The sequence below is a fragment of the Podarcis vaucheri genome (genome assembly GCF_965113315.1).
Source record: "Podarcis vaucheri genome assembly, chromosome: 14".
NCBI classification, from domain to species: domain Eukaryota; kingdom Metazoa; phylum Chordata; class Lepidosauria; order Squamata; family Lacertidae; genus Podarcis; species Podarcis vaucheri.
The window spans coordinates 18,165,121-18,181,640 of NC_138752.1; the positions used below are offsets into that span (position 1 = coordinate 18,165,121).

Here is a 16,520-nt window from a genome sequence, read left to right on the forward strand (position 1 = left end):
GTCTGTTCGACTTCCAAAACGTTCAGAAACCAACGTTCTGATTGGCTGCAGGAAGCTCCTGTTGCCAATAGGAAGCTGCGGAAGCCCCATCAGACATTTGGGTTCCAAAGAACGTTCACAAACCGGAACACTCACTTCCGGGTTTTCAGCGTTCGGGAGCCAAAACGCTCCAAGTCGCAAGGCGTTCGCCAACCAAGGTATGACTGTAATGGCTTCCTATCTAAAGCAAAATCCCCAATATGTGCAGCTCGAAGGTCAGCTGCATGTGAGAAATTGCTTTGTGCTAACTGGGGTTGGGGGAAAGACAATAAATTTCCCTTTCAGAAAATCCACACTGGGGCCATAGCCAAGGATATCTATCAATTCATGCATATTAAGGATGAGGATTCCTAAGTGCCGACCTTCGGGGATTTTGGGTGAGGGTGGGGGCAGTTGATAAGGGGATGCATAAGCCCAAGCTCTGATCCTTACCAACTCCAGCTAAAGAAATTACAGGTAGGAAGGCAGGCAAATATCTCTGAGACCTTGGAGAGTGATTACTCACCAGTCAGTCAGCACAGGGCTAGAGGGTCCAACTGTGTGAAAGAAGGTGCCTTTTACCAGGTCCAACCATTGGTCAATCTAGGCTAGTATTATCTACTTCAATTGCCAGTGGCATGTGGCTAACCATGGTTTAGCAGAAATGTACAGGTTCTCAGAAGGGAAACTGAGGTTGCTTTGCTCCTCCCCCTGGTGATTCTGCTGCTGCACTAAGCCATGATTTGGCTTAGCATTCTGTCCCCACCAGGTTCATGGTTTAATTCTCCTGGAATTCTCCATGAGCCGTAAGCCACAGGACAAACCCTGGTGACGGCTTGGCAGTCTAGAGAGAACTGAACTATGAGCAAAGGCTCTGCTGGGTCACCAAGCCACAGTTTAGCAAGGCACATCAGAACAGAACAACTGGGAAAAAGCAAAGCAGTCACAACCTCCAAGAGTCCACACATTCATGCTAAACTGTGGTTTGGCTTAGTAGAACATTTTAGCCAGGCCAAGGGTTATTTAGGGTCTCAGGGAGATAAAGAGATCTTTCTTCCTTGATCCCCTGTTTTTACTGGAGATACCAGGGATTGAAATTAGGACCTTCTGCACGCAAAACATGTGCTCTACCATTGAGCTATGGTTAGGAGAAGGAGCCTTGTGCTATCCCAAACTGCAACCACAGAAAGCTCATAGCAGTAAGTATGGATGGAACTGCAGTCCAAGCTATTTCCCACATATTGAATTTTACACAGACTCACACAATCCACATTTCACTGCACCAAACTATGTAGCTTTAGATCCACAGATATATCCAAGCATTACAGGCAAATAAATTTGAATATATATTTATATTTTTAAAACTTATACCTCTCTTTTCTACTTCGTAAAAGAGTTGCTCAAATATACGATTCCAACTCATGTGAGCATTTGCTCCCCAAGTAAAACACATTATCAGTACTTTCAGTTCTTGATGCTACGCATGAGTTGTATCTTTAAAATATAATAGGAGAAACCAGCCACTGGGGGAATATATTCTAATGGGAAAGCATAGATTCATACCCTGTAGTGTCCTTTCGTGGATTGTGGAGAGAACTCCTGGCATACCAAAATTTCATACAGGCGAGCTTTCCACCAACTAAAGGGTTCAGCAGATGTCTTGGAATCGCATTACATCTTCAAATCATCTATTTATCTTGAGATAAAGTCCATTTTATGGTTTCTCTGTTCACCAACAGAGACTTGACTAGTCAGGACTTGGATTAACATATAACCAGGGGTCAGCAACCTAAGGCCAATGGACCGGAAGTGGCCCGCGGAGGTTGTTTGACCGGCCCACGAGCCACCCCCGAACCGAGAAGCCCGCTCTCGCACTGCGCTATACCAGCACAGCGCAGCACAGGGACTTGCTTCCACGGCGCTGGAAATCACGTCTGTGCACACACAGATGCTGAAAATCGCAGGCACACACATAATCCAGCCCACGGAGGAATCTCCGCGGGACCAATCTGGCCCAGGCAAAATAGACCTTGCCGATCCCTGATATAAACAAAGAATATATATATACGGCACTGCATTTTAGCAACTTTGTTCCATTCTGTTTAGGCTTTGTGCCCCCTTCATTTATATTTCACATCAGGGTTTACATCCCACCTTCACTCCGCAAGAAACTGGCAAGCACACATGAGAGGGTCTGGAGCAGCAACACTCAATGTGGTGCTTTCTAGATGTAGTCAGACTACAACTTCCATCACCCTTGGTCAGTGGTCATGCTCACAGTGCACCGTCCGTTCTATGGCTAGGAGACCCAGTTCACATCTCTTTTACCGATGTGGTATCACACAATACAACACCCTAAGAATTAGATGGCTCCAAACAGAAAAGGGGGTTATGCCACGTTCACAGAGACAAACACAGCTGGTTTTAGCAAGGAAGAAAGCTCAGCTGCAGCTAAGGCTCTTCCCCCTGCCCACCCAGAAGTGGCTCAAGCCAGTGAGTGGCCACATTTCTATACAGGCAAGAGACCACTGCTCAGTAGTGGAGTACATGCTTTGCATCAAGAAGCTCCCAAGTTCAATCCATGGACTCTTCAGTCAAAAATGAGAAAATCCCTGCCTGGGACCCTGGAGTCACTGCCAGTCAGAACAGACAATGGCAGGCTCTTGGGGACAAATTATTAGACCTGGTAGAAGGCCCCTTCCTCTGACCTCAGTGTAGTGTTTTCTTTTAATACCCCACACCAGTGCTCTGTTTTGAATATGCAGCAAATCAGAGCCCAGACCACAGAACCAAAAGGGCAGGTATTGCTTAGCTCAAAGAAGGACAATGAAACAAACAAAAAAAACCCCACCAAAGGCAGAAGATGTGATCAGTAGCCTAATGAGCACAAGGGGGAGCCCATAAGGGCTTCTCTTAAGAAAGGAAGAAACCCTGCTATGTTATACTGGGAGTGGGCCAAAGGAAAATACAGATAAAGCTTTCGCTTATTCTAGTACACACGGCACTCGTCTAATACCCCTTTTCTTATCTCAAGGCCCTAGCTGTCAAGTGTGTGACCGAGATCCAGCTTAACTTGCAAGCCATCTGCAACAGCTACCCCCATGGCAGAAATGAGTACACAGAGATGGGAGCATGAGCTGAGTAATGCTGTGCTTATGTCATTTCACTGCATCTTCCCAGAATGTGTGTGAGAAAGAGCACTGCTGCTTGTGTTTCTGAATTTCAGGAACACTCAAATAATCTTAGGCACGCTTCACGTGGGGGTAAGTCTCCCTGAACACAGTGAGACTCACTTCTAGGTAGGAAGGATCACATTGTTAACTGTATTAATGACATGGTTTAGAGTCACTGTGCAAAAAAAACCCCTAAAAGATGAAAATGAGCACAATCTGTTTTTAGAATGCTCAAAGGCAGGTTTTGGGGGCCCAGACTCTCCACTGTTATCTGTGCCCAAAGGGCACAAGGATGCCCCAACATCTGTCAAGGAAAGCTCAGTTCCACGAACAATACATATAGCAATTTTAAAGGGGAATCTCCTTGAATGTCACTTTAAAAAACCCACATGCAGAGGAGTTATATGTTACCATGCTGATTTTTAAAAAATCTATTGTGGCAAGATTTTTATTTTTTTCCTGCATAAGCTCATGTCATAATAAGTCCCAGGACTCTCTTTCAGCAAAAGACTAACACAGGTACTTTTGCATAACTGCATTACTTGCCACACAACTGACAAGAAACTTTAAAGTCTGTTAGGCTTGTTGCAGTGAAATTCAGCTTTACACATATAGGTGATTTCTTTGCAAAGCCACAGGGTGGATTCAAATTAAGCGAGGCAAGCAAAGTTTGGATTCTCTTGAAATAAACTGGATGGCTGAAATATTCATGTCCATGGCATTGATCTGGATATTCAGTATATGACTGAATATAGCAAGATAAACAAACACACTCAAGCTTTGGAATCAAAAGGGGCTGGTAGACAAAAGATGGGATTTACTGGAGTCCGAAACCAATAAGATTAAATTTCTGGTCATGCAGAACTGCTCACCCAACTGCTTTATTTACCTCTTTCCAAAATGCTTAAACAGTAGTATTTTTTTGGGGGGGAGGGAGGTGAGAAATCCTGGCACATTCATGTTGCCTTATACTTCTGTGACAAATTATTAAGTCCTTACAGATTCTCTCCACTCTTAAGGAGATGCAATTGTCAGCAAGCTCACTGGGAAATGCCAGTGTACAATTCAAGTCTCTGGCCTCTGCAGTTTTTGACAATTGGCATTGCGGAGTTATTGATAAGCAGCAGTAGATCAAGTAGGACAACAATGTATGTTTTCTCTTCGTGTTTCAAGGCATTCCAAAAAAGCATAAACAAAGACAGTGAAGGCATCCAACTAGTTCATATACTAACCTTGGACATCTTCTCTTTCAGGTCCTGCCTTGTCCACTATGTCTGTACTTTCCACTTCACATGTTGCTACAGATTCTGCTAAGAGTGATGATGGGCTTGACACAGGGCTAGAAGCGGGGTGGCAGGGAGAGAATTTCTTTAGAAAGTGGTACAGGCTTTGCCATAACTAGCACATGAAATATTTGCTTATGGAAGGCAACTGTTTCAACTGCTTATAAAGGCAACTTGATATTATAGACACCAGGGTTCGAGATGCTACTGGGCCATGATGCTGCTAAGTGACCTGGAGTCAGTTCCCCTCTCTCTCTCTCTCTCTGCTGAGCCTACCTCACAGACTGGCGTGAGGATAAACAGGGAAAGGGAGCCACGGTCGTCACCTTAAGCTCCTCGAAGGAAAGGCAGGGCAGAAACAAAATTACAAAACGAATAAAATCATCAGAAGCAAAGTATTTGTCCAAAGACAAGTGCTGCCATCCATTGGACTAGTTGTAATTTAAGAAGATGGTCAGCTGATGGGTGGATGAGGGCAGTGTCACATTTACCCCCACGGACTAGCCTCCACTGTGTTTATCTTGTATATAGTGGTGCCTCGCAAGACGAAAAGAATCCGTTCTGTGATTCTCTTCGTCTAGCGGTTTTTTCGTCTTGCGAAGCAAGCCCATTGACGGATTAGCGGATTAGCGCTATTAGCGGCTTATCTGCTGATCGGATCAGCTGATAAGCGGCTTAGCGGCTTAGGAAAAGGGGGGGGGGAAGGAAAAAAAACCAGCAGGAACTCACAAGACATTGTCGTCTTGTGAAGCAAGCCCATAGGAAATTTGTTTTGCGAAGCACCTCCAAAACAGAAAACTCTTTCATCTAGCGAGTTTTCTGTCTTGCGAGGCATTCGTCTTGCGGGGCACCACTGTATTTAGCACAGAGCTCTGAAAATAATATAACTGTCTTTGAAAGACTGTTCAGAAACTGGGGACAGGTACTGGGACCAGAGCTGCCAGCACCAAAGCAGATTCACTGGCATGCTTCCAATTCAAAGTGCAAATGCTTATCTTACAAGCGTTTAGGTCACACATTGAGGTGCAGATTTTGCTGTGCCATTGCCCATTCCAACAAGTTTTAAGCTGAGATCTTCCCCAGTCAACATCTGTATGGGGCCATCTTTGGGGAGCACCCCAGCAAATCTGGGTACTTTTACAAACCTCAAAGCACACCTGAGTATGGCAATGCCTCCCTCACATTTTCCTGTTCTGTCTAAGTAACTATCAGCACTCAGCACCTGAGTTTTGCTATTATAGGGAGTAGAAAGACGGGCTCCTGCTCTGTCCCCAGATACATTAACGAAACTATCACAGACAGCTATAGTGCAGCACTCCCAATCCAAAAAAGGGAGAATGCTCTCATTCATGCAGTTACCATTCTGTCCCCAAAATAGAAAATGCCGCAATTAACATTATGGTAACAATTCCACATAGGCCTTTGACACACACAAACACAGGATGGCAACGTTTACCTTGGCTGCATAGGTGGTACAGGTGTAGAATCTAGTGTTGATGAAGTTTCCTGGATGCTGCCTTCAGTGCATTGAACTGGTAAAGACTCAGTTAGGCTACTAACAGAAGTTGCTGAAAGAAGAGGCACTCGTGTTAAGACAGCAATTGGCCACGCTAGAAGACAACTGGACACCATAGGCTTGATGTTGCAATCTTAGGGCTGGGGGAGACTTTGGGCTGTGATGATTTCAGGACAGAATGAAATCTACACCTAAGTTATTAACCACACCTCAGTTGCTTAGAGCAGGGTGCCGATAATGCCAACGTTGCAGGTTCGATCCCCCTATGGGACAGCTGCATATTCCTGCACTGCAGGGGTTGGACTACAATTCAATTATATATGCCCAACTACAAGAGACGGCAATTGTGCCTTTGAATTTAATGTGCAGGTTGGTTTGTTTTTAAAATTCAAGTAAGATAAACTTTGATATTTTAAAAACACAAAGAATACCTCTTCGGGGGACGAATCAATCCACACTACACATAGCTAAACAACGGAATTTACTGCAGCGATGGCCAACAGCTTGGACGGTTTTAAAAGAGGATCAGACAAATTCATGGGGGATTGGCTTTACGATACTGCTTTAAGTGAATAGTACTCCTTTAAGTGAATAGTGCAGATAAGGCCATACTTTTAGGGCTGCTGTTTTAAGTAATTCTGACATGGCTTTGCACTAATGAATCAAAGAGCTTTAAACAGGTGGTCTGGATGTGGCCTAAGTTAAGAAAGTATTCATGGTCGCTTCCTGGAAATGTTGCACTATCTTAAATGATGTGCAACATGCTATTTGGCAGGAAGGTCAACAGTGTAATGGGAGGTTCTGCAAGTCGCGTGTTGCCGTTTTAATTTGGCAGCAGCTGTTTCCAGATCACCTGTTTTTCTCTCTCTCCTCAACATAGCTATCCCTTCCTACATTGGCCGGTTTTGGCTCACAAACAAACCAGTCCCTCAATATGGCAGGGATGGGGAACTTTGGAACCAGAGGCCAAACGCGGCCCCTTAGAGCTCTGTACCTGGCCCTCAAGACCTCTCTCACCAGCCCCACCTTGCAGCCTTCCTGCCAGTCTGGAATGTGCACTTAATACTCTAATAATGCAGTTGGCCTGGATGGAGGACAGGGTGCCAACTTGAATAAAATATTGGGGGAGCAGGTAACCCACATAATTGATCGCCAAGACGCAGTACATGCACACCAGCTGAATGGCAATGACCATCAACTGGGGGGGGGGGCGACGACTGACTGGCCCCCTCAAATATATTTTTTTAGGGGCTGAAGGGACCTTGGCCCCTAGGAGTTGGTTCCTATAAGCCTGCTGTACAAAGGTAAGATTCACACTCAGGTCACTTTTGCCTCTGACTCTGCCCACTATTGGCATGTGGCCCCTGGAAGACTGCACAGAAGGGAAAGCGGCCCTCAGGCTGAACACTTCTCCCCGCTCCTGCTCTACAGCTATTTACGGCAGTGTCGGGCAGACTAAGCTTGCAATACTTTACCACAAGTAAAATACGAGCTGCAAGAATGACCCTTAGACTATACTGACAAAAAAAAACAACCTGTTAAAACTGTGTAGGCCTAATGTTCCGTTTGAAGCTGAATCATAAGCTGTTTGGTGATACTACAGGCCACACACAATTAGTCACAGTTCTTCTTTTCCTTCTCTCTTTCTCTCCCGTTCTACAATTAGCAACTGCCTGCTGCAAGACAAAGGAAGGCAGTCTGCTTAGCATGGCCCATTCGACATACACAGGCCAAGCGGAAATCCCAGCTGTCTTGGACAGGTCACGAGATCTTTGCAGGAGTGCGGAATCTTTTGGGCCTTGGTGGGCCAGATTTTTATCTTGCCGCCACCCTGTGGGCCAACTCTGACAAGTTGGTAGGGATCACCCACCTGTCAATTATCTGACCCATGCACTTGTATCCTGAAAGGACCCCTGGACGATTAAGTCCAGTCAAAGGCAACTATGGGGTTGCAGCGCTCATCACGCTTTCAGGTTGAGGGAGCCGGCGTTTGTCCACAGAAAGTGCCTCCACCCCCATTATTTTGCCATGACAGGGAACCAGGCAGAGGGCCTTCTTGGTAGTGACGCCTGCCCTGTGGAACGCCCTCCCAGCAGATGTCAAGGCAATAAACTACCTGACTTTAAAAAGACATCTGAAAGCAGCCCTGTTTAGGGAAGTTTTTAATGTTTAATCTTTTATTGTGCTTTTAATTTTGTTGGGAGCTGCCCAGAGTAACTGGGGAAACCCAGCCAGATGGGCGGGATACAAAATATTATTATTATTATTATTATTATTATTCCAGCATGTCTAAACAGCTTCTGGTGCAACAGAACACTGTGATGGAAGCCAAAGCACACGGAAACACCACAATGTGGCTAAAGTTCCCCTATGTTGCCTGCAGCACCTGGCAGGAGTGAACCCCGCAACCTGCCCATCGCCTGATGTCGCCCAGCGACATCAGCTGATTGGTTTGGGGGAGTGGGGGGGGAGATGGCTTTATGGACCAAACTGACCAGCAAACTGGAGGCTCCCTACCGCAGCCACATGGGCTTATGCATCTAGAAGTCAACCCTGACACATTTTGGAGATCTGAACTCACCTGGTGGGCTAATTCTACCATTACTACCATTCTGCCGTTGAAGATGTTCTTTATAGCATACCGAACACATGCCATTCGTACGAGGGTTTCCGTAAAATCCACACCCAGTAGAACAAAGCATAGGCACTTGGCTATGGTTGGTTTCTTGAGCCATACTCTTTTTCTAGTGACCTGGGAAAACAAGAGAGTCGGGTTAGTCAAGGAGTTCAGACCCGCCCTTAAGTTTTTTGCATTCGAGACATTCCACAAAGACATCATAAAGCCCCTACCAACCTGAGACCAGCATGACCTTTAAGTTCAAGTATACCATCGGGATCTATACACCGAGTTATAAGAAGTTTGCAGAAAGAGGTGGTCAGTGGCTGCCCCTCTCCATTGAAATTCTCTCCTTTGGAGACTTGCCAAAGCTGCAGACTATGCATCTTTCACTGGTGGTGCAAGACATTTTTATTCAAGTTGGCTTACAATAGCAATGCAGAGGATGGTATAATTGCAATATTGTGACATATCTTACTCTAGGCAAACTATGAGCTGTAGCTAAAAGCTTGTTCTTTGACCAGGGCTAGCCACTGTAGTGCCTCTCATCATCATCACAATCATTTTACAGTAGTACCTCGGGTTAAGTACAATTCGTTCTGGAGGTCCGTTCTTAACCTGAAACTGTTCTTAACCTGAAGCACCACTTTAGCTAATGGGGCCTCCCGCTGCCGCCGCAGCACAATTTCTGTTCTCATCCTGAAGCAAAGTTCTTAACCCGAGATACTATTTCTGGGTTAGCAGAGTCTGTAACCTGAAGCGTCTGTAACCTGAGGTACCACTGTATTTGTATGGCCCCCTGGAATCTGTATTTTTACATTTTTACCTAATCATTTGACAATTCTTAACAATTATAAGGAAAACTGCTCCAGAGAAAAATACTTCAGAAATAATACTCTACAAGGAAATATTCCTTAACATAAAATTACCATTAACAAAAATGAAACAAAACTCAAGGCCTACTTGAATTTGCATTGCGGGAGGTAATTATTTTCTTGACAAAATTGTATGAGGGGCAACCAGTTTTCCCATAATTGACTTCCATATCACTTGGAATTCTTATACTTAGATAATTTGTTTTTTGACGTTATAGCCAAATCCCAAACTTTATTAAGCCAATCTTTCTGAGAAGTGAGGAATGAAACTTTACAATTTTCAGTCATTAATATTATTACAGCTGTTAACAAATAGGGTGCAGGTTCTAATTCTCAGAGTGGTTTAACACTCAAGTCCTCTTCCCAGGGAACTCTGGGAATTGTAGTGAAGCAAGGGGAATAGGGGTCTCCTAGCAACCTCCAACACCATTAACAAAACTACAGTTCCCAGAGTTCTTTGGGGGAAGTCATGACTATTTAAAGTGGTTCGAGACTGATTTAAATGTATTGAGCAAATGGGGCCTATGCTTGGACTAGAACATATACCAGAACAGAGGTGCCAGGAGGAAAATCCATGGCAGCTCAGTGCATGCAGAAACAATTCCCTGAAATCCGAAAGTTTGACTTGAGTGATTTTATTAAAATCATGAGTGGCAGTGTAGGAAGGTTGGGGGAGGGGGAGAAACCAACACTGTCAAATAGACAAAAACAGGAAGTAGTATAGGAGGATGAGTAAACCTCTGAAGAAGAACAAGAAAAACCGGATCCAGTTCTAGCTGAGCCAGCTCCCCAATTTTGTAGCTGGAGGATGAAGGCAGGAGACAGCATCTAGGATAAGGACTCTTGAAAAAGCATTCTGCACACTGTCAACACTTTCAAAATATTGAAGATGTAAATAAACCTGAGTTCCTCAAGAATCAGGGGAAAAAATCGCAGATGTTAGAAGGTTTCTGTCTTGAGGGAACTTTTTTAAAATGAAAAAAAAATTAAGCTGAACTTAAAAGCCGATCAAGATTTCGCCATGTTAGTGAGAGCAGAAGGGGACATTATGCAGCAAGCTTATCAGTTAAGTGTACTGGGTTCCCTTCCTGACCCCTGACAAAAAGCAGCTGTGGAGGGAGGGGTGAGAAGGATATTTAACCCTTTCTCTTCCTGCTATTTGTCTCCTCAAAGATTGCTTTTCCATGGGGGTTGGGGGAAGAGCCATGTATGTTCCCCCTATGTAGACACAGCCTAGTTTGGTCCTGAAATCAACAATGCAGGTGGAAAATGCTCTATTAACAATACAAAGAACTTCAAAGCAGCCCTTTGACATACAGGGCCACTTTGTAGTAGTAGTAACAGGGTGCTGTGCCAAAGAGTGTACAATCTAGATCTGCTAGTGGTGCCTGGAGAGGTTGGGAGATGTCAGCTTTTGTTTCAGGTGGTGATTAAGACTTTTGGGTAAGGCGAGGCTTTATGGAAGAACAGACTTTGAAAGAGGTGAGGAGGCATATGCAGAAACAAGGGGAAAGGTAAGAACCTAAGACGAGCCCTGCTGGATTCATGTCAAAGGTCCCTCTAGACTAGCACCCAAGTTCACACAGTGGCCAACCTGATGCAACGACACCCCCTTCCACTTGTGACCCTGCGCAACTATCATTCAGAGACTCAATGTCGCCAACAATGGAGATAATCTCAGCCGTCATGAGTTGTAGTCATTGATAGCCTTCTCCTCAATCACCCACCCCGTCATAGGAACCGCCCTACCAGAGACCCGTCTAGTCCAACAAAGGTAGATGAGTCTGAAGAGCAGAGACTGTCGATGAATAAATATTGGGCTGTGAGAGCTGGGCTGTGATTAGCTTTAAAAATTAAGAGGGCAAGGCAGCAGCTAGTGAAGGGTTTGAAGGGATCACATGGTCTTGAGCTGTCTTCTCCGCTGCCCTCCAGATGTTTCAAGACTACAATTCCCATCAGCCCCAGCCAACAGATGATGGGAGTTGTAGTCCAACAACATCTGGAAGAGCATCAAGCGGGTCTTAAGCGGTGGGCGAAATGAATGATCACCTCCAACAGGGTTAGAGGCGAGAGTGTGTGTGATTCAATAAACCTACCAAGGCACAAGTGATCTCATTCAGCTTAACACTACCAAGAAACAACAGCTGAACAATTGCTGATGACTGTGGAGCATGAGGATGCAAGAAAGCAAAGCCAGGAGTTGTTATTTAATATTACTACTCCAGCCTCGAAACCTTGCATACCTGTTAGCATTCCCAGGCTACAGAAGCCAATTAATAGGATCAGAGACAGCTGCATTTAGTAGGATTAGCCCCCAAATCTCAGGCTTTTAATCCTCCTATACAAAGAGCCAATTTCAACTGGGGTGAGTGAGGAGGAATCAGGATCTTGAGTCACAGCTTAACCAACTGTTTGTTACAGCGTAAACATAGAAATCATAAAATCAGAGTTGGAAGGGACTCTGAAAACCATCTAATCCAACTCACTGCAATGCAGGAATATGCAGCTGTCCCATACAGGGATCAAACCTGCAACCTTGGCGTTATCAACGCCATGCTCTAACCAACTGAGCTATCCAGGCATATGCTGTACCCCAACCTGTGTGGTGTCTTCAGTGGCCACTGTGGCCCCAATCAACTCCTAAGCAAGACTGGCTCAGAAAGACTGCAACTTTCAAATGACTTTGATCAAGAAAACAAGGGTGCCCATCAAACACAGCTAGGAGAGAAAAGTGCTAATTGCAGAAAGAAATGCCCAGTGGCAGTCTGCTAATACGGCAAGTCACAAGGAAGCAAGAGCAGAAGTCAACAGGTATATCCTGAGCCAGGGTGGGCAACACTGGGCTAGCATAATGTTGTTGCACTCCAACTTCCATCAGCCCCAGCCAGTACGGCCAATGGTCATGGATGGTGGGATTTGTAGTCCAGTAACTCTTGGAGGGCACCATGTTGGCTGCAAGATAACCAATGTTTACGTGCCGAGCTTTGATGAGGAAGGATTTGGCTCCAATCAAGCGTGCTCATATTGAAGTTAATGAATATGACTAACTTAGGTTCATTCATTTCAGTGCGTCCTCTGCGAGTAGGACTTAGTTGGATAGAACACAATATTTATAAGTATGGCCACCAAAACGTTACATCATTTTCAACCCCCACCTCCCCCAAATCAAGATTTACTAAATGCAAATATGCAACACTACGTGGACACAAACTTATGAAATTGAAACAGGTATCCAAGGCAGGAACTTAGGCCAGGAAGAGAGCGGGAGGCGAAGAGCTGAAGAGTTGATAGTATTTGGGTTGTGTTCGTCTAAACTCCTAACAGGAGAAACCAGAGTTCCATCTTTGCTCTATTTGCACCACCCTCGGGGAGGCGGATTGCAAGGACATTTGAAATGCCTTCAACCAATGTCTTACCAGGCCACATGCAACGTGTTAATCCTAGAATATAAAGCCGCAAATGGCTTGGGACCCAAGTACCTAATAGAGTACCTTCTTCTATGCCAACTGTCATGGCCTCTATGATCAGCAGGTGAGGCCTGGGACAGCTCAGTTGGTAGAACATGAGACTCTCAATCTCAGGGTTGTTGGTTTGAGCCCAACTATGGGTGAAAGATCCCTGCATTGCAGGGGATTGGACTAGATGATCCTCACAGTCCCTCCCAACTCTACAATTCTGTGATGTGGGGCCACCAGAGCTGCCTGGTTGGAACTGCCCCACGACAAGACCTTTTCATTGGTGGTCCCATGGTTGTGGAATGCCTTCCCTAGTGAGGTGTGCCTGTCTCCATCATTATTAACTTTCAGGAGGAATTTGAAAACATTCTTATTTACATTCTGTGTTTTTATATTGTGATTTTATCGCCCTGAGACAAGTGATTTGTTTAGAAAAATAGACATTTGGTGGTTGAAGACTACGATTCCTGGGAATCTTGAAATCATTTGCTGGAAGTCTGTTTTCAATTGCAACTGCTTTCAGGTGTTTTTAGAGCATTTTGGTTTTGTTTTAAAACTGTATATAAATTTGCTGCCTTGGACCCCTTTGGGAGGAAGAATGGGAAACAAATTCAATCAATAATTTTAGGAAGTTTCATCTTCAGAGCAGGCCTTTGAGTCTATAGTACGGCGTGAATAGCTTAGTTACACGGAAACAGTAATTACTACTTACAAGAAAGGCTGAGTGCAGCTGTGATACGGATTAGTGGAACACCGGCTTGAGGATCAAAGATTATAATGGGCTATAAAGTGGAACACGCCAATAACTCTGGTTAATCTCAGGGAGAAGAAGACGCAAACAGCAGGAAAAACTTCGTTTACACGAAACATTCCTGACAAGCAGCAAGTGGGGAGGAGGAGAAAAGTCACCCTTTCCTAAGTAAAAAGCTTTCACAGCATCCTACTGCGCGGGTCCTCAAGTCCTATCACAGTAATTATCAGAAATATGCCACTCTGAACATGATTTATAAAGAAGTGCCATGACACCAGCTTTTATTTTACAGCACGCCATTTCAATATCGACTTAAGAAAAGGAGCAGTAAACAAAGCTCAGGATCTCTGAGCGTGGACTGAAAGGAGAGCATTTCACAGAAGTGTCAATTCCAGAAGCAAAGTGATTTATTAAGAAGCTATTGACTGGTTTTTAATTGTTTTGAATGTACCACTTTACGCCAAAGTGTCTTAACGTGCCTGTGAGGGCAGAAAAGACTAAATGAAACAGCTCAACAAAAAAATTCTTTAGATGGCCGTCAAATGACAACGCTTCTTCCTTTGAGAAGATGAGAAATTATCTCTTAGAAAACGGACCACAGTCATTCATGAGCGCGGAAAAGTTTTAAAAAACTTCTGACTGGAGAATAATTCTGATTAGTGTCACAGACTGGGCAGTATATAACAACTGTAGGGAATCATTCTCATATGCTGATCTTTCAGCGAACTCCAAGAATAAAATATGGGCAGGGCTAGCTGTTTCAGTTCTTTTATACTGCCCTAATAAGCCTCACTTAAGAACATAAGAAGAGCTTGCTGGATCAGGCCAATGGCCAATGCCATGGGTAGGCAAACTAAGGCCCGGGGGCCGGATGCGGCCCAATCGCCTTCTAAATCTGGCCCGCGGACAGTTTGTGAATCAGTGTGTTTTTACATGAGTAGAATGTGTGCTTTTATTTAAAATGCATCTCTGGGTTATCTGTGGGACATAGGAATTCATATTTTCTTTTCAAAATATAGTCTGGCCCCCTACAAGGTCTGAGGGACAGTGGACCGGCCCCTGCTGAAAAAGTTTGCTGACCCCTGGCCAATACAGTCCAGCATCCTTTTTTCACAGCGGCCAACCAGATGCCTATGGGAAGGCTGCAAGCAGGACCCAGGTGCAAGAGAACCCTCTCCTTCTGCGGTTTTCAGCAAATGGTATTCAGAAGCAAATTACCATCAGGGGTAGCAGCTACTGAGAGCCTTCTCCTCCATGACTTTGTCTAATCCTTTAAAATAACCCAGCCATCTGGGCTGGTGGCTATCACTGCGGCTTGTGGGAGAGAATTAAAACCAAGAGCTGTGTGAATAATGACTTTCATTTGTCTGTCCCGAATCTTTGTTGGATCTCCCCGACTTCTAGTGCTACAAGTAGAGCTGAGTCATGTATCAATTCATCGTCCAAAACTGATCTAAAGTTGAGATCGCCATTTCAGAGTTTTGGGGCAGGCAATGTGTCGCGAACCCCCGCTCCCCCTGGGCGCAGCCAGCATTGCGCACTTCGCTCCCAGGCGCCATGCAAGGCTGCCCAATGATTGCCAACTCCTCCCTCAGCCCAGCCGCCAGCCTCGGGAGACCAAGACCCAAGTAGGGCTTGCTAGCCAGCCAGCCAGCCAGCACCTCTGCTTCTTTCTCTGGTCCTGCAAGCGGCTGCCTCCTCACTCCCTTTCTCCTCATGCCAGGTGCTGAGCTGCACCCACGTGGAACAGAGCCGCCTCCTGTGCCTTGCGTGACATTCCAGAGGGTAGCTCCTGGTAGCCGCCACTTGCAAGAAGAAAGCTCCAGGGACGCTGGCGGCGCTCCAGGGCTCCGTGTTTGTGTTTGCGTTGCCATGAGGTGCCCTTGCAGATGCGCTCTGCCCGGGGCTGTGCAGCCCACCCTCACCATGAAGCGGCAGAAGCTGCGCATGATGCTGCTGATTGTCTGTGTGGCCGGTTGCCGAGGGCGGGGGGCAACCGCCTTCTTCCTCCCACCTTTCCGACACCGTGATATACAGTCATACCTCGTGTTGTGTTTGCCTCAGGTTGCATCCCATAGCGACCCGGAAATACCGGAAAGGGTTACTTCCGGGTTTCACTGCTTGCGCATGCACTCAAAATGATGTCACGCACATGCACGGAAGTGGCGAATCACAACACACGCAGACTCGGGTTGCGTTCTGCTCAGGTTACGAACGGGGCTCCAGAACGGATCCCGTTCGCAACCAGAGGTACCATTGTATTGGGATATATTGCAAGGTTTAACTTCCGAACAAAAAAAGGTTGCCTTGTGTCTGTCTGTCTTTCGTATGGTAAGCGAAGGCACTAATCCCTTTCCTTTAGTACACCCTGATCAAAGATGAAACACACAAAATGTGAGTGTAGCCTGCTTGTTGGTATGCAGTTTGGGGCATCCAGAAGCAAAAGGGAACACGGTTAATATTTAATTTCCACTCTATGATTTCAGAACTGGCCATTCAAGAGTAAATTTCTGGTTCAATCCAAGTCAATGCCCTTGAAAATTAATTTCAGCCAACTCAGTTCTACAGCAAAAGAAACAAAACTCCACAACACAACCCGCTCTTATCCTGTGCCAGATCATTGATCCACTAGCCTAGTACTATCTTTGACTGTCAGCAGCTTTCATTGGCCTCAGGTCAGAAGATGTCTTTCCCAGCTCTTCTGCCTTTGCGTGGAGAGGTCAGGAAGCAGGTCTGGAATTGCCTACCCGCAGAGCATGTGTTTTATCAGAGTTCTCTATCCCCAGGTAGAACACTTCGTCTGAAGTTGCTCTGATACTTCTGCTTTCTACT

At 45.4% G+C, this 16,520-nt stretch overlaps 1 protein-coding gene across 5 annotated transcripts in view; it reads right to left on the reverse strand.

The window, feature by feature from the left end:
• ZFAND6 (zinc finger AN1-type containing 6) overlaps positions 1 to 16,520 on the reverse strand; it is a 77,206-nt gene that overhangs the window by 12,562 nt on the left and 48,124 nt on the right. For all 5 annotated transcript variants that reach the window (XM_082198819.1, XM_082198822.1, XM_082198821.1 and 2 more), the window contains exons 2-4: positions 8,572 to 8,742; positions 5,931 to 6,042; positions 4,424 to 4,530 (exon numbers count right to left, since the gene is read on the reverse strand). In XM_082198819.1, the coding sequence (XP_082054945.1) occupies positions 4,424 to 4,530; positions 5,931 to 6,042; positions 8,572 to 8,725 (373 nt within the window). In that variant the 5' untranslated portion in view covers positions 8,726 to 8,742. The remainder of the gene's footprint in view (positions 1 to 4,423; positions 4,531 to 5,930; positions 6,043 to 8,571; positions 8,743 to 16,520) is intronic.